This window comes from Telopea speciosissima, chromosome 5, assembly GCF_018873765.1.
Source record: "Telopea speciosissima isolate NSW1024214 ecotype Mountain lineage chromosome 5, Tspe_v1, whole genome shotgun sequence".
Classification (NCBI taxonomy): domain Eukaryota; kingdom Viridiplantae; phylum Streptophyta; class Magnoliopsida; order Proteales; family Proteaceae; genus Telopea; species Telopea speciosissima.
In genome coordinates, this window is record NC_057920.1 from 15496954 (window position 1) to 15516100 (window position 19147).

Sequence of the window (19147 nt, forward strand, 5' to 3'; positions counted from 1 at the left end):
AAAAATTATAAGACTAGATATTGCCATGCTTGTTTCAGTAACAAACCAAAGATATAAAAAAAAATTAGCCATTCTTAAAATGAAGTAGGTAAATAGCCTCTAGTTTTCCACTTAATTCTCATGTTTGTCATATATAGTAAATCCAATTCATGAGTTTTATACAAAAGCAATTACCTTCAACTACTTAGTGTTAAGTGGCAAACCACCAAGCATGCTGAGACATCTCCATAACTGGTTTTAATTGGTGACAGATGTTAGGTACAACATTGATGCATACCTAAGTTTTTACTAAGCAGTCTTCAGTAAATCAGATGTTAAATCTAGATAAAACCCAAGTACTATCACATAGTTATAAAAAATAAAAAATAAAAAATTCTTTTGTAAATAAAAGAGGAAGAACAATAAGAACATTTCTGGAGTTGATAATGACATGTCTATCATTTACAACAATAGACAGTAAAGTTCCACGAATTTTAAGACACAAGGGGAATAAAAGAGGAATATCCACAATTATTAGAAATACTCTAGATAAATAAAAATTATTTAAATCAGTAATGATCCATCAATATATAATTACATTATGCAGGACTTTGGGTTTTGCAGAAGGCAATGGTTTTTCCATGTCTAACATAAACTGAACAAGATGATCAGTGAAACCGGACTCAAATTAAATGCAGTGTTTTGTAATACATCCATAACTAAAAAAGTGTTCGTCTACTTCCTTGATGTGCGAAGCGTTTCCCCTGTACTCATTTCTAGAGATCTTTATGAGACATCAAACATTGCTCCATAATTCAATCATGCTGTTAGGGGGTGGAATATCATTTTTTTCATATCATCGATGATAGATAAAACAGTGTCATTGGTAAGGATCAGTCTTGCCATAATCATGAATTAAATATTAAAGAAGCATGAGTTGCATCGTGAAAAACAATGAGTTGGGTTGTGAAAAACAATCTAGATGATCTCTCCTAAATATCCGATTTTTTTATACATACTAAGAATTTATATCCTCAGCATGTAGATAAACTCATAACATTTTCAGAGTTCCCAATATTTTTCAGTATGTCCCTTCTACCAAGTAACAAGTACAAACAAAGACTGCTACCAGCCACTCTATAAGTCTCCACCATTTCATCATGACGAACCCCAACAATCCATCTCACATTCATTGAATCTCCCTCTATGTCTCTTTAAAAGGAAACATAGAATGCACTACACGACTTTTAGCAGCACTAGAGATCAATTTTCCACATACTTCCCTGATACTTTCTCTCTAATGCAAGCTAATGAATGAACAAATCAAAAACAGACCTCTTGTGTACGTAGCCTAGCATGAACCTGCACATTCTTCAAGTGCTTCTTCTTCTTCTTGTGAAAAACAGAGAAACAATAGGCAGGGACCCTTATTTGATGCAAGACTGTTAAATCTCCATATGTAGCACCAAAAACAGGCATTCAAAGCTTGATGCCCTCAATTTCAGAATCCATCCCCAGAGGTGACAGAGCTCCACGATTTCTGGTGTCTGCTAAAATCTGGTGAAGCTCTCGTATTAGAGATTTTAATATTTGAAGAACTAAAAAACCCTACGGGTAAAAACACAACCCATATCAACAATGTTACAGCCCGCAATTGCAAAGAGACTAGTCTAACAACCTTTCGACAGCTCTAGAGCTAGGTAAATTGATAACCCAAAAAAAAAATTCCTTAGTTGGAAGTTGGAACACCTCCAAGATATCTTCCAAGAACTGGAAACAAATATTAGGAAAAACGAAGTTCTAAATTTTTGTTCCATTCGCAGTGTGAAGATTAATACTAACACAATCAAAAACTTTATAGATCCCTCATTTAAAAACAACAATCATGTTAAAGAAAAAAAAAATTACGAAAAAAAGGAGGAAGGGGAGGAAGATCTCACCAGTGCAGATCCAATCTCCGATACGAGGGAGCCATTTGGAATCGGCGGGGGTTTGAGTGTCCACTAGAAGCCGAGGTTGCTTACATCTATTGCAGAACGATCTGAATGCGTAGTTTCTATTCCGGCAGCCGTTGCACTCCCAGTCACCTTCTCTCCCTTCCTCCATACTTTTTAATCCTTTTGCTCTTCTCTTTCAACCTCTACCGAACCCGATTGATTTACGAGAAGAACTAAAATAGTAGCAACAGAGAAACTGAGTTGCTGCTGTTGATGGTCTAGCCGAGAGCTTCTCAGCCCATTGATTGGCCAGGAGGTGGTATGCACTCCTCCGAGAATTGGCCCTTCTTCGATCCTCCCCAAACCAGTGTATCTTCAGTTGGGAAAAGGCTTAAGACAATGTTGAGGATTGCCTGCCTGTCAGAAGGGTGAAAGAAACTGTCAAGAGCGGATTTTTTTCCTCTAAGGTTCCCTCACCCATACGGTTGTGAGGTTCTTGTTAGGGATTCTCAACACGTGTGAGAGAAATCCAACGGTTGTGAGATAAAATACTCATGGTGGTTCCCAAACAACGAGTGAATCTCTCTCTCTTCTCTCCACTCTTTCCTCAAATCCACTCTCTTCTCTCCCCTCTCTCCTCTCTCCACTCTCTATCCTCTCACGTCTCTCTCCTCTCTCACGTCTTCTCTCTCTCGTCTCTCTCCTCTATCACGTCTTCTCTCTCTCGTCTCTCTCCTGTCACTATTTGGTAAAACCAATTCAAGATCCATTTTGAAGATGTCTACTACATCATTCAATGGTTTTGTATTGCACGAGGACAAAGATTACATAATCAGATGGATCAAGATGTACATTCTCAATACGTGTCGGAGAGAAATCCAACGGTTGTGAGGTAAAATACTCATGGTGGTTCCCAAACAACGAGTGACTCTCTCTCTCTCTTCTCTCCACTCTTTCCTCAAAGCCACTCTCTCCTCTCTCCTCTCTCCACTCTATCCTCTCACGTCTCACGTCTCTCTCCTCTCTCACGTCTTCTCTCTCTCGTCTCTCTCCTCTATCACGTCTTCTCTCTCTCGTCTCTCTCCTGTCACTATTTGGTAAAACCAATTCAAGATCCATTTTGAAGATTTCTACTACATCATTCAATGGTTTTGTATTGCACGAGGACAAAGATTACATAATCAGATGGATCAAGATGTACAAGGGCTTATACAATCCTTTGCTTTCCAATATCACATTATACAGCTCTGACCAGTCTGATGATAATGATTTAGAACAAATTAATTCCCCTACTACCCAAACAACTACATTCATAATGTTATCGCACAAATCGCAGACCTACACTACAAAAGCCTCCTCAATGGGTAACTATCATGGCGAAGCCGGAATTGGGTCAGTGCCTGAAACATGTGAAGCAGCATCCTCCTTCGATATCGCAACATAGTTTACAGGATCCACCTGCCGGTGAGTTTCTCTCTTCCCATCTTTGGTAGTAAACTTGACACCATTTTGATGCGCATTCAAAGATAATCTTCTGCTGGTAGTGGGAGTACCATTTGCACCTCCATTGGCTCGTGGAGAGAGGAGAGAGGAGAGAGGAGAGAGTGGTTTTGAGGAAAGAGTGGAGAGAGGAGAGAGAGAGAGTCCCTCGTTGTTTGGGAACCACCATTAGTATTTTACCTCACAACTGTTGGATTTCTCTTTGACACTTGTCGAGAATCCCTAACAAGAACCTCACAACCGTATGGATGAGGGAACCTTAGAGGAAAAAAATCCCCAACATTGAGTGTGATCATCAATGAGTTCAAAGGCCCATTGTGGAGGGCAATCCTCTAATGGAGGATGTTGTAACTGAAAGTTGGCTAAAGAGATAATCCAGTTTCTATTCTAGATATGAATCTTCTCCTCAATTCCAATATGCCATATAAGATCGGACCCGGCTCCTGTCCAGCCATGGCGGGAGCTGGACGGTCCAGTGCTCGAAAACCACCCCAAAAGAGGTGGTCATTTCACATGTGGGGCCCAGGTGGAACCCACTCGTGAAATGACCAATCCACCCCTATTTTTGTTGTCGTTTAGTGGGGCTGGACGCTCCACCTCCCGCCACGTCTGACAACAAAACCTTCCTTCCATGATGTTGAATCATGCCCACTATGGGTTGGAACCCATTCATAAACTATAATCACATAGAATTCGGTTCACTCCACAAACGCCAGGCAACCTTAGATAATAGGGCCTTATTATGCAAGCAAGATCACAAAACCCAACTCTCCCTTTTCCTTGGATTGGCAAAGTCGTTGACATGAAATCCAATGAATTTTTTGCTTGTTCAAAGCATCACCCCCAGAGAAACTAGTTGCTACCTTTTGTAGGTGATTGTGGTGTGAAATAGGGAGCTTGAAACATAAACAAGTACAATTAGTATGAGAGAATGCAACTGACTTCAACATGGTTTCATTATCTGTGTGAGATAGTAAGCAATGCTCCCAGTTGGTGAAATGTTGACCAGCTTTATCCGTAATCTCATAAAACAAATATGCTTTACACACGCCAAACTCCGTTGGAATTTCAAGTACCTTGTTGTGTCCCTTATCATAGGATACTTTGAGGATACATGAGAACCAACACCGGAACTAGGTCATAGTGTTTGGACTAAAGGAAATAGATGATTTCTTCAAGTTGATAGATTGCCCACTTGCCTTGCAGTAGAGATCAAGACAATCCTTCAAATGGTATACTTCTTCAAATTTCACCTCAGAGAATAAGCAGTCATGTGCAAATAAGAGATGAGTGATTGGAGTAGTGCGGTTGCAAATAAGATTCCCTTTAATCAAGCCAATTGATTGGGCTTGTAATATGACACTAGTGAGAGTCGTTAGTGAACAGAGAATGAAGAGAGTTGGTGATAGTGGATCACCATATCGTATGCCTCTAGTGAGAGTTACATTTCCACGAATAGCTCCATTATTCATAAGTTGATAATTGATTGTGTTGAGACCGGGCATCACCATTTTCACCCAATGTTAACAAAAGCCGAACTGTGTAGGGGAGACCAAGATGTTCATCACATCCTTTAGCCTATTAGCCATTATCTCAGTGGCCACCGTCACTGCAACTGCACAGCAAGTAATTGGCCTGTAATGGTCTACACTTTTAGAGTTAGAATTCTTGGGAAATAAGACATAGAATTGTCTCATTACAATTAGGTGGTATGTTCCTGTAGCAAAGAAATTTGAGACAAATTTGAATAGATCTACATTAGTAAATTCCAATAATTTTTAAAAGAAAACAGGTGGAGAGCCCATCAATGCCCGATGCCTTTAATGGTTCCGTTGCAAACAAAGTTGTCCTCTTCTCGTCCAATGTTGGAGGTGCACATATAAATTGATTCATAGACGCCTTGAGGATCTTTTTGCCCAAGAAGAAAAAATTTGGGCACAAAGATCGTGCATCAAGTGGCTTCAAGCAGGCGATCGTAACACATCATTCTTTCACACTGCTACAACTAAAAGGCGTCATTATAATCACATTCATAAACTCTGTATGCATGATGGCTCCTGGATTTTGGATGGACCAAGTTTTGTTCCTCACAAAATGGGAATAACACTTAACATTCTAAGAAATGACCAGAAAACATCATATTCGTGAAGCAAAAACATAGAAGCACTCCAAAGAACGTGGAAAATATACCGGATTAGTCAAATATATAGCGGATTTGGGCACTCTGGTCAAAACAAATCTTATTTCAGCTATTACCATCTCCATTGAGTTTCATTTTGGTCAACTTTTCTCCACAACCCACCCTCATGGTATAACTGACTTTCTCGATTGTATTGACCCTAGAGTATCACCTGAAAGTAATATGACCCTTTGGCTCCCTTTCACTACGGATGAGATCCGCATGGCTAATTTCCAAATTGAAGCATACAAAGCTACCGATTTAGATGGTATACTAGGAAAGTTCTACCAATCAAATTGGCATATTGTTGGTGCAAACATAGTTAGAGTTGTCCAATAGTTAATCCGGGCCATATGCTTAAAAAAATAAATATGACGTTCATTGTGTTAATTCCCAAGGTCAAACACCTTGAACTTAGCCAATGTAGACCCGTAATGACACAGCTTTATGGGTTCAAGTCCTTAAAGGGAAGTACTTCCCACGAACCTCATTCTTAGAGGCTCCGTGTAGATCTAATTGATCTTAGGCTTGGAGAAGCCTCACTAAGGGTAGAGATTTGCTCTCCCTCGGCCTTCAGCGAATGATTGGCAATGGTCTTTCAACTAATTTCTCACAAGATGCTTGGGTTCATTCACTTCTTGGGGATGTATCTGTTGGGAGTGACTCAAAATGCCCTGCCCAGATCCCGGCTCGGACGAGGGAGCGATGCGCGCTGGCTGATGTGCAATAAGGAATTAAAGTTGCACCTTCCCTCACAAGGCGTCTTTTGGGGGATTGGCAAGCGCTTAACTACAATTGGTATCAAAGCAGGTGGTCGCGAGTTTGAGTCTCCCCGGTGCCATGGGTGCTCTGTTATTGGGTGTGCATTTGGGGGGAGATTATTGGGAGTAACCCAAAATACCCTGCCCAGATCCCGGCTCGGGCGAAGGGAGCGATGCACGCTGGCTGGTGTACAATAAAGAATTAAAGTTGCACCTTCCCTCACAAGGCGTCTTTTGGGGGATTGGCAAGCGCTTAATCCTACACAAGCAAACGTTGAGTTTTCATCATTATTTATTGTGATCATCCTCTAGAACACTTTTCATATTTATATTTATATATTAAAAACTCTTTTTGGTTATTTAAAAGTTTTTTCTTATTCATGTTTTTAAAACATGAATTAAAAAGAAAAATTTTAGAACATCAAAAGAGAGTTTTTGTAATGAATATACAAATATGAATTGTGTAATTTCACTCACCTTTTGTTTGAAAAATTAGATTTCTTAATGAAACTTTGAAGGTCTTCTAGTTGATGATGATAGTAAAATGCAATTATAGGTCCAACAATGAAGGTAAAAATTCTAATCTATTTTTTTTTGTTTCTTCCTTTTTTTTGTTTTCTTGTTCTTCCTCATTTTCCCGATTTCACTCTCCCTCTCACGTTTTGTGCCAAGTTGTGGAGTTGTTGCTCCTCCTTTTTCTCATAGTTAAAATCCTTGGAAGAGTTGTCTAATCTCCTTTGACTTCCTTTCTAAAATTCTATTTTTAATTTTGATATGTTTTTCTCCAATAAAATTATTTGAAAAAGATTCTTTGACTTGAGGTTTTTAAATTAAAAATCAAATTTGGTAGTTCAATGTTACTTAATTTCCTTCTTTTGTTAGTATTTTTTTCCATTAGAATTTTATCTCATTAGCCAATAATAATAATATTTTAAGCGAAAGTACTTTCTCCTGATTGGCTCTCTCAGGTCCAAAATTGCTCTTCAGGGATTTCCAAGAATTAGATCATTCTTTCGTCACTTCTACAATCTACTTAACTAGTCAAACTTTAAATTAAATCCCTCATTATTTCATGATATTACAATCCACCCCCTTAAAGAAATTTTGTACTTGAATTTTAAAAAAAAAAAAATTCTTGGATTGTTCAATAAATTCGGGACTTGGTTCGCATATCGTTCTCTTTCTCCCATAAAGCCTCTTGAGTATCGTGGTTTTTTTAGAGAACCTTCACGAATAGCATAGTTCGATTCCGTAAGACCTATTTCTTACAATCCAGAATTTGTATCGGTGATTCTTCATAAGATAAGTTTGCATTCAACTGCAATGGTTCTTAACTCAATACATGTGAATGATCTGTAATGTATCGTCTGAGCAAAGAGATGTGAAATATGTCATGAACTTCAACCAATGTTGGTGGTAGTGCAAGTTAGTACGCTACTAGTCTAATCGTTTGTCAAGACTCATGTGGGTTGTTAATTGCTATCACTTATGGTGAAGATCAATGAAGTGGAATTTCTATCCCAACTATCACAAGGGTTAGACGGGATGGTTAAAAATTCCTTTTCATTGGTCCACCTCTGGACCTTTATCTGCTCCATTTCTTGGACAGGTCCATTTCCCCACGTTCCTCTAATAGAGCGAGGTGGAAATGACCACCCTACCTCTGCCCAAACACACTTGCCCAGGTGGGGAGAGAGAGAGAGAGAGACTCATGAGCATTGATGATTTTGATGACATTTGCTCATGATGTGTTGACAACAATTCCAAAGGGGGAGATTGTTGAATACACGGTACAGATGACAATGGGTGTGTTGATTGTCATTGTTGTCAACACAATGTATCTTGGTGCAGTACAGTGATAGAGGCAGTGTGTGCACAGTGGTGCAGTACAGTGATAGAAGCAGTGTGTGCACAGTGGCAGATTAGGACAATACAAATAGCATTTTGGATGAGTTGACAGTTCAGGCAATGACAGGATAATGTCCCAGCATCCCCACTAGTTATTACAATGTTCACAGTGGCAGTGACATCATTACAGGGGTGAGGCAATGTACGAAGAGGTCCCACAATGTTTGGGAATCATCCAGGGGCATTTCTGTCATTTTTTGGCATGGATAGAATTACAAGGTATTTCTATATTTTTACAGAGTATTGATGGCCTAGATAGGTGAATATGAGCATCTAGTAGTATGTTGATGATTATGTCAGTCACAGAGGTCAGTGGAGTGGTGATACAACTCATAGGGGTATTTTGGTCATTTGATAGTACTGTGACATGTGGCAGTGATGCTGGAGCATCCGGGCTTATGTGGCAGCATGAGATTGTTAACCTCAGGTTTATATAGTGCATGGCAGCCTTGGGTGAATGTTGTATGCCTTGGAAATTGTGATTTGATAGGATCATGCTCTAGTAGCGTGTTCGTTGGCATTTTTGGAAGGTGTAATGGCGAAACTGGGTGGAGTAATCTACATGAGTATTTTAGTTCGTCGATTCCTCTTCGAAATGCAACTGGAATCGCATAATTCCGAGTTCGGATGGCAAAGTTAGAGCGATTCCCGTTTGGTCACCTAAAATGATGGGCATTTTAAGCAATCCGATTTGTTTTTGGGTTCCTTGAGAAAATCAGTAAGGATTTTGCTAATGTAGCCAATTTGGATTGGTAGTGCTCATCGTCACGAACACATGGCCGTAGACGGCGCTCAAATCGGAGGTAGAACAAAGAAGTTATGGCCTAGATTCCATTTCAGGCTCTCTGGTAGGCTAGGAGTGCAGAAGATTCCAATCGATAAGACAAGGTTCAATTGAAATTTTGAAATTTGAATAAATGGTTTGATTGATATAGCTCCCGTACACACTGTGGTCCCTGACTGGGTGTAGCGCCCGCGTATGAAGCACCTCACCGAGATTCTTTTGGAGGTATTTATCGAGCCACATTTCATCCTGACAATGATGATGAGATCGACGGCCAAGACGATTTCCCACCTTCACCGATAACATTGACGGCCTAGATGAGACCGTACGAATCAAGCCAATGGGCGTGCGAAATGTCGCCTGCCAATATCAGCTGTTGACGATTAACCAGCTGACATGTCTGACGCTGATCTGACGGACTCAAATAAAGGTTCAGATCTACGATTCTGATCCAGCAGCCCCTGCTTTGCGCGATACTGCATGTGCGCTACACAGAATCAAACGACACTAAAGTGTTGCGCGTGCACAATGAATCTCCCTCGAGATTCCATTTCAAGCCCTGTGAATGGCCAAAACTGTTTTGGCCATAACTCCCTCATCCGGTGGCTAAATGAGGTGAACCAAATTGGGTTTTTCTCTTCTTGAAGAGATCTATCTCCATGTAACAGAAAAACAGAAGGGTTATTCACTGAAACATTCGGATATATGGTTGAAGCCATTCCCCCTCTTATGTGAATGCATTGAAGACCTCCATCTACACATTCTTAGGCTTGCTTGAAGGCACCCTACTGCTCCATTGTTGGTGGATGAGCTGCATTGAAGAACTTATGAGGCATTAAGTGAGGTTTTGTGAAGAATTAGAAAAGGAAGGAGAAAAGAAAAAGCCCTTTTCCCCTTTGTTGTATGCACTTGAACCCACCCCTATTTGCTTTCTTGCACATGTATAGCTTCATTGAAGCTGTTGTAATGGAGGGGAAACATTGATGCCCGAATTTGCTTAGTGTAATTTACAAAAATGGAGTGAAAGAAAGGGGAAGAAAGACAAAAAGGAAGAGAAAGAAGAAGAAGAAGGAAGAAATTAAGAGAAAATAACAAGAGAAGAAGAAGAAAAATATTTGTGTGTGTGCATTTAAGGTGTTTGTAAAAACACCAAAGAAGAAGAAAAGAGAGAAGGGAAGAAGAGGGATTGTCTATTGCCAGGACATCTCTGTGAAGGTCCACCATTGCCAGAGAATCTTCTCCGAAGCCGAATTACCACCACCGAGCTTCTTAGGATACCAGACATTTTTTACTCAACATATTGTGAGCTTTTTTCTTTACCATTGGCTTTGTCATTATTTCTGTGTATTCACTCTGTATGCTAGATAGGTTTAATTACTATCATAGACCTAAGCGAGATGTGCTTTCGTTGTAGGGCATTGTTATAAGCCCAATTTTATATTTGGGTTACTAGTGGGTGCTGGGAAGCCATTGGGGGTAACACCCTTGGCTCTACACATTAGGGGCTGAAGCAGGCCCATCCTGAGTCACAACTGTGACTGAAACACCATTTGGGTAGCTTGCCCTTGCCTTTAATTATCAAGGTTGAAGCAGGTGTAGGACATGAATTGTTGATTGCAGTTGAATACCAGTAGTGAGTAAATGTTGAGCCCAAGTTTAGGCATTACTCCGTGCACGTAGGAAACTTGCCGAAGTATGTACATCTTTGTGTGGTAGATGCGTATTATTTGTGTATGCATGTTGGATATTGGAGTGCTTTGCTGCAGGATGAGTGTACACACTTGGTAGAGCCTTTGACAGTCAGACTGAGGTGTGTACACGACTGTGTATGATTTTATGTGCTATCAGTGAGGACCTTTAGCAGTGATTGAGATTGTATCATAGTGAGGGACTTTCAAAAGTTGACATAGTAGCTCTTGGCAACATTGTGATCATCAGCTCTTGGCAGCATGGGTTATAACTATGGCTTTGTGCCTGTGCATTTGAGGGGACAGTTTAGTGGTTGTGTTGAGTATTGGGGGCATCGACATGTGAACTGGGAGGTGAACCTGTTGAGGGAAAAAGTTTTTGAGTACACTGATTCACCCCACTCTCAGTGTCCACCTGGGAATAACAATATTTGTCTTTTTTTAGTTGAAAAGAACGCCACCTGGTCGCATGGTAGGCTTGGCTCCTGTGCCAGGACACAGAAGCGCGTGAAAGTACTGCACTGCCCTTAATACAAAGGCGGAAATCCAACCTAAAATGATGATTGTGTGTGCGTTCCCATTGGCCAAAGTGTGCATGTAGCCTCTAGAGGCCTAGGCAGTGATTACTTTCCCTTTTATCGAAAAAAAATTCTAAAACGTCTATTCCGATTCAAAGTTGGGAGAGTGCACACTAATGTCTAGAGTATTAGTACTCATGTATGGACAAATGTGGGATGTGTGCCATTACAAAAAAGGGTTATTTGATAAATTGAAATTTTACACATTGCAAATCTAGAACTGTTTACCATAATAAATGCTAATCCAGAACTAGTCCTTTTTATCCAATGGACATACGTCCCCGTGATAGAATAAATAGTTTTTTGACATTTGGAAAAGGTTGGAACTCAAGTGAGCGGTGCAATCTATGAGCAGGTGTAAGATGAGATCAAAAATCTCTTCTTCGAAACTCAATTCGCTCTCTAAATTGCACCACTCACTAAGTCTCATCTTAAACTTGTTCAGAGACCAGACAGAACTGTTCTCAAGGCTCTTTTTGTAGCTAATCGAATGGATTCTTAATTAGCACTTCTCGAACACTAATGCTACCTCCCCTAAGGGTTGGTTATAAGGCATAACAGAAAGAATTAGGCCACCTTGAACTATTAGGTTTTTTCTCCCAAACTCAAGTCGTCCATGTAGGGCCCAGAACAGCTCCATGGTCAAACTAAAATGTTGTAGTATTGATTGAGCGAAGCTACTCTGCAATAGTAAAGGAGCGGCTTGTCTGTCTCATAGCAGGCAATTTCCTTTTTCCTTTCTACTTAATAAGCTTCTTTTTTGCATACGTTCTATTATATCTGTCGCAGGTCTTATCAGCTTATGTACTAAGCAAAGCCACCTTCGGCCTTGAGCTCACGTCAAAGCCGCCTTCATTTTGGGGGCCTTGAATAACACTTACTGGAGCAACAACTTCACTTCGATAACTCGTTGATCCATGCCAAGCAACAACTACTGTTACTTTCACTATGTTAGCCTTCACTTGAAACAACTACTGGAGCGAATGAAACAAGTGAGCTACAGTTCCCTAACCTAGCTCTATGCGAAAACCTGAGTCATCATTGCCCCTTACTCGAGTATGGGTCGCCAAAATCTGTCAAAATAAGAGCAATAGTCAAAAAGGCTTTCTTTTCAAGAAGGGCTACACTTGTGTCAAGTATAAGAAGTCTTTGAATCATTCAAAAGGTCTTAGTGACCCATGCCCTTCAACACCTATTGGGGATCCTATTTTTCTTTGCCCGTGCAGCAGAGTAATTGCTTAACTGTTTCTTTTGTAACGGGGGTCATCAAAATATGCAAGAAAACTACTTCTACGAAAAATACCATTTATGAGTATTTCATCGATATATCCGAATTAGACATTAGTTCGTTCTCCCATTCTTGATTAGATTTGAATGGAATGATGAGTCATGGTCTAATTCCCCTCCCTTTGCTCCACAACATGAAGGAGAGATGAATACTATCTGGTAGCGGCAGGTAAGGGCTTACGCCTTGACATAGGAGTGCGCAAAATTATCGTTGTGCCCGGTTGAAATCAAAACTCCATACATGTTATTTTTTTGGTGTGAAAACCCCATATATGTTAATGCCTCTGTGCAGGTCCTAATTGGCCCCCACTTTGGTTCAAGCTCTACACGACGACGACATTTTCTTTTAATGATTATATTTGTAATTTCATGGATATTCAAAAATGTGCAAGGAAAATGCTATTTTTTTATGATGACATAAATAGATAATAATGTCATTTTTTTTAATAAAATATGTTATTCATAATTTACACAACTTTTGAGTATAAGAAGACAATGGACAATAAAGAGTCACAAGTTTTAAAGATGTGATCATTTAGACAATTCCTATTAAAAAAAGGGCAAGGGTTGGGCATACCACCCTCTCCTGGTAAACTAACAGTCGGTAGACACATGGGAGGGGGTAGAATCATGGGCAAGGGGTCATTTCACTTGTAGGGGGGAGAGAGGTAGACACATGGTTGGGAAGCCTGGCAGAGTGGGCAGTCTTTTCTCTAGGGAAAAAAAATACTATTGGAGGTAGTTAAAACAGAATGGGTTGTTTGGCCTGTGGGGTGTACCCAATGGGCAAATATGTTACAAAGTCAAAAAATCAAATAAAGTTGAATGGGGTGAGTCCTTATCTTGGCAATATTGTGACTGAATTGCGATGCGAATACGCCTATGAAGAGGATCCGGAAGGTAACTATTTCCCCAAGTCTAGGAAGTCTATGCAGGGCATCGGATTGGAGAAATTTTGTGTCTACGTAGGAGGCAGAATAAAGCCTGAGCCACCATCAGGTCTGGTGGAAGTCTTAGCAAAATATCTTGGCTTTTTGATGCTGTGTGAGTAATGCTAAAGTTCACAGAAGTTACAGGCAGCTTAGCAGGGACAGAGAGTACAAGCTTCTCTTTCTACTTCAGCAATACCTTATAGGATAATTAGGAGGTTTAACAATATACCAAGGAGTGGCATTTTCTATAGATTTCAACCATAATATCCTCCAATGTAATGGCTTATCCTTTATGTATGTTCATGCATCCTCTTGAACCCTATTAATATTGCTGAATTTTCAATCTTTTGTTTTTCCAATTCGTAATAATGCAATCAGATCCAAGTAACCCCTTTCAAACGTCAAAGCTTAAACTGATCCCCAGATGTCAGCTTGCCCTGTGGAGATGGACTACTTAGGTAATGTAGTCAATAGAGTTAAAGCCAAATTAAGCCTTTGGAAAGCTAGCCACTTGTCTTTTGTAGGCAGAAAGATTTAATTCAATCGATCCTGGTTGTTGTACCATCATACCTCATGTCATGTTTCCTTTTCCCCATTAAAACCTGTAGATCCTTGGACTCAATTTCCTTGAACTTCTGGTCTAATTCCACCCAGAACAAAAAGGCTTGTCATCTGATAATTTTGTTGGTTGGTGGAACTTTTTTTGGAAGCTTCCTATTCATCCTAAGTTTAAAGTTTTCTTTTGGCGTGTGTTCAATGCAGGACTTCCTACCAAGGATATATTATCGAAATGGAGCCAGATTGACTCGACCTGTGTTCTCTGTGAAACTGGTGTTGAATTTCTATGGCACCTTTTCCTTTCTTGTGATTGGGTCAAACGCATCTGGGCGGCAGGACCATTGGGGCTAAGGCCTGACCTTCTGGGTTTTGATACTATTCCTCTTTTCTGTCGGCTTTTCTATCTCCATTTTCGGTCCAACAAACTTGTGTTAGTCTGGTTTTTTAGCATCTTTATTATATCTTGTTATTTTATTTGGACATGTAGAAACAAATTATTGGTTGCTTCCTCACTTCCCAATCCTTCATGGATTATTTAAGTTGTTTCTAAATGGATTGCTGATCTCAAACTCTATGACTTTGCCTGCTATTCTCAGAGTGATTTGGTGCCTAACATTGCTTTCCCTTTAACGTCTTCTTTCTTTACATTACCAAGTTATGACTTTCCTGTCTTAATCTGTGCAGGATTCAGTTCACCTGGATTGACTGAAGCCGGATGGGCCTATCTCTTTTTGGTTGATGGCAAGTTTAAGTTTTTTGATGCAGGGAAGACAGTTTGTAGGGATGACTTGGTCACCTATATTTTTGCGATCCGCAAGGGTCTCGACCATGTTGCCGGTATTGGGTTGCAGATTAAGGAAATTTGGTGTGATAGTCGATGGATCACTGAATATCTTCCATCTCCAACCAAATGCCAATGGTCATGGCACTTGTTTCCTAATCTATTGTATATTTCGGATCTAACTCAAAATGTAAATTTTAGGTTTAGTAGTGATACTTTTAGTGTGGTCATTGCCAAGAACTTGGCAAGGAATGCGTGTATTGACAACTGTGTTCGTTCTTAACTGTATTATATATTTGCTTTTCATAAAAAAAAAAGGCTTATCATCTTATCAGTTGGGATAGAATCTGTCGCCCCACTACTGAAGGGGGTCTTGGGCTATGCAAAGCTGAACATCATAATCAGGCCCTCATCATCAAGTTGGGATGGAGACTCATCAACGAGACATCATCTCCATGGTCTAGGATCCTCCGAGCCAAGTACTTTCCAAAATTATCTATTTTTCATCCAAATACTTTGGCTCGAAGGGGATCCTGGACCTGGAATAGCAATGCAAACACACTTCCAATTCTCAAAAGGATGGTGTCTAGACAGATCAGAAATGGGAAGACCACTTCCTATAGGTATGATTCGTGGATCCCCTCCACGAATGGTAAGTTCATACCCCACAATGTTATGTTCTCTAATGAGTTCCAATTGGTTCATGATATGCATAATAATGGTATTTGGGATAGAAGTAAGCTAATTTCTTGCTTTGATATTGACTCTATCTCACTCATTGAACAGATTCCTATTTCTCACCATGAGGATGTGTGGAGGTGTACCTTCAACGAAAAAGGGACTTTCTCCACACAGCTAGTGGCCAAGCATCTTCTAGATCAACTAACCCATCTAGGCCTTTGCAAATTCGGTGGTGGACATTCTTTTGGAAGCTTACTATTCATCCTAGATTTAAAATCTTTTTTTGGCGAGTTTTACATGCAGGTATTCCTACACCGGCCTTTCTCTCGAAATGGATTTCAATCGACCCTACATGTGTATTCTGTGGTTCATACGATGAATTGATCTGGCACCTCTTCCTTTCATGTGATTTGGTTAAGTATATTTCAGCTGTTGGCCCTTTTGGATTAAGGACTGAGCACCTCTCTGCACCCTCTTTATTGGACCTTTGTGTCTCTCTCCGTGGCACTTTTGCCTCAGATAAACAATCTGGCATTTGATTTTTTTTAGTAGTTATAATTACTATTTATTTTATCTGGGATGTAAGAAACAAGATTCTGTTCTGTGCTGCCAAGGGCGATCCCATATCGGTCATCAACAATGTTAATACATGGCTAAATGACTTAAGCATTCATCCCCCTAGTTGCCACCCAACTCCTGCCCATACCACTGAGAGCACACACATTTCCATCTACAATTTGTCATCTACTAACTGTAACTCCCACTTACTTGGTTTAATGATCGCAGGATTTTTTGAACCCACACTTAAACTACTCAATGGGCTTTTTACCTTTTGATAGATGGACATCATATGCTAACAGATGCAGGTTGCTTACGAACTTCTGATAGTATGGAAGTGGATCTCCTTGGACTCTTTTATGGGTGGCAGACGGCAAGGAAAGAATCAATCGAGTTGAGAAGCATATGGACTACCAACAAGCGACTATATGATCTACTTACTTTTCCTTTTTCTCTCCCCATCCCGTGGACTTCGATAAGTGCTTATTGTGACTTAATAGACCAATTCCTGAACTCTTCTAAGGTAGGTGTATATAATTTAACTCTAACACCCCACAAACAATGCTCGGGTAGGATCACTTAGGTTTGTACTTTGTCTTGCTTTTTAATATATTTTTCTTTTTATCGAAAAAAAACAACTCAACCTGATCAGTAAAGATGGGGGATTGCGCATATCACACATCATGTGTTTAGGAAATTCTACAACTGTATCACAAAATGCAAATGGGCTTCTCAATTGATGAATCCGTGCTCCAATGCATGGAGAAAAGACTGTAAAATTATACCACAAGGGATGTTCCAAATATATATTTTGACAAGGAGCCTGCATAAGCATGGAATCCAGGGTGGTAGACTTGGGAGACTGGGTGGGGTGAGAACCATCACAAGCCATCCAGATCACAAGCATCACTCTACGAACGGGATGCTGACGCATTCAGAGCCATTACCTTGCATTGCTCATTCATGGCCAGCAGCTGAGCCTCTTTCTTGTCAAGTAGTGCACTCAGCCTGACATTTTCCTCCATAAGTTTCTGCACCTCAGCCTCTTTCCGCATCTTCTCACTCTCCAAGTGAGTGGTCTTAGCAACTAGCCTGTATGCAGACAAACATCTCTCAAAAGGGAAAATGGGACGCAAAGCTCAATATAGAATAAGTATCTGCCAATGTTACTTTTGGACATCATCAACTACTACTTTTTTTCATTTGAACAGTAGCATGCTTCATAGTGTGCCAAAACTAAACATGAACCAACCATTAGCCACAACACAATCTAATCAAACTTCACATCAAAATCTTGGGTTGGCATGAGATGGAATGGGACAAAGTTGGATCCCAATTAATAATTTCTATCAATGTAATTTAGGAGCTCGATCATCTACTCAAACATTCCAATTAATAATCCATACAGAGGTCCGCTAAACTAAATCCTGCATGGAACCAACATTTAACGAGTCTGAGAGAAAGATTAATGGAATATGTCCCCTATATTCTGACTTTTTGTCCAGATAGGACTGTTGGCCCCAAATCATAGTTGTCAAGGCGTCGCCGCCTAGGCGTCCAGGCGCCTTTCTCTCGCCTTGATTTCTGGTGTTGGCTTGGTCTAGGCGATGCCTTGTCACCTTGTTGGTGTCGCCTTGGTTTTTAGCCCCCTCGCTTGGTTCGCCTAGACGCCTTAACACCTATGACCCAAAATAATTTTTCCCTCCCCCCCCCTCTTCAATAAAAGCAGTTCTATTGTTTAAAATAGCTAGAATAGAAAGACTAGTATAGCATCGACAGGCCAAAGCCAGAGGGCCCTGAAGCTGAAGGACACAAACTTAGGACATTTCCATCTACAATTTGTCATCTACTAACTGTAACTCCCACTTACTTGGTTTAATGATCGCAGGAATTTTTGAACCCACACTAAAACTACTCAATGGGCTTTTTACCTTTTGATAGATGGACATCATATGCTAACAGATGCAGGTTGCTTACGAACTTCTGATAGTATGGAAGTGGATCTCCTTGGACTCTTTTATGGGTGGCAGACGGCAAGGAAAGAATCAATCGAGTTGAGAAGCATATGGACTACCAACAAGCGACTATATGATCTACTTACTTTTCCTTTTTCTCTCCCCATCCCGTGGACTTCGATAAGTGCTTATTGTGACTTAATAGACCAATTCCTGAACTCTTCTAAGGTAGGTGTATATAATTTAACTCTAACACCCCACAAACAATGCTCGGGTAGGATCACTTAGGTTTGTACTTTGTCTTGCTTTTTAATATATTTTTCTTTTTATCGAAAAAAAACAACTCAACCTGATCAGTAAAGATGGGGGATTGCGCATATCACACATCATGTGTTTAGGAAATTCTACAACTGTATCACAAAATGCAAATGGGCTTCTCAATTGATGAATCCGTGCTCCAATGCATGGAGAAAAGACTGTAAAATTATACCACAAGGGATGTTCCAAACATATATTTTGACAAGGAGCCTGCATAAGCATGGAATCCAGGGTGGTAGACTTGGGAGACTAGGTGGGGTGAGAACCATCACAAGCCATCCAGATCACAAGCATCACTCTACGAACGGGATGTTGACGCATTCAGAGCCATTACCTTGCATTGCTCATTCATGGCCAGCAGCTGAGCCTCTTTCTTGTCAAGTAGTGGACTCAGCCTGACATTTTCCTCCATAAGTTTCTGCACCTCAGCCTCTTTCCGCATCTTCTCACTCTCCAAGTGAGTGGTCTTAGCAACTAGCCTGTATGCAGACAAACATCTCTCAAAAGGGAAAATGGGACGCAAAGCTCAATATAGAATAAGTATCTGCCAATGTTACTTTTGGACATCATCAACTACTACTTTTTTTCATTTGAACAGTAGCATGCTTCATAGTGTGCCAAAACTAAACATGAACCAACCATTAGCCACAACACAATCTAATCAAACTTTACATCAAAATCTTGGGTTGGCATTAGATGGAATGGGACAAAGTTGGATCCCAATTAATAATTTCTATCAATGTAATTTAGGAGCTCGATCATC

At 40.2% G+C, this 19147-nt stretch overlaps 1 protein-coding gene across 1 annotated transcript in view; it reads right to left on the reverse strand.

Annotated features, from left to right (window-relative positions):
- Positions 1-2177, reverse strand: part of LOC122661826 (uncharacterized RNA-binding protein C17H9.04c-like) — a 30115-nt gene extending 27938 nt beyond the window's left edge. The window contains exon 1 of the mRNA XM_043857337.1: positions 1920-2177. Coding sequence (XP_043713272.1) covers positions 1920-2085 — 166 coding nt within the window. The 5' untranslated portion in view covers positions 2086-2177. The remainder of the gene's footprint in view (positions 1-1919) is intronic.
- Positions 2178-19147: the final 16970 nt, after the last annotated feature.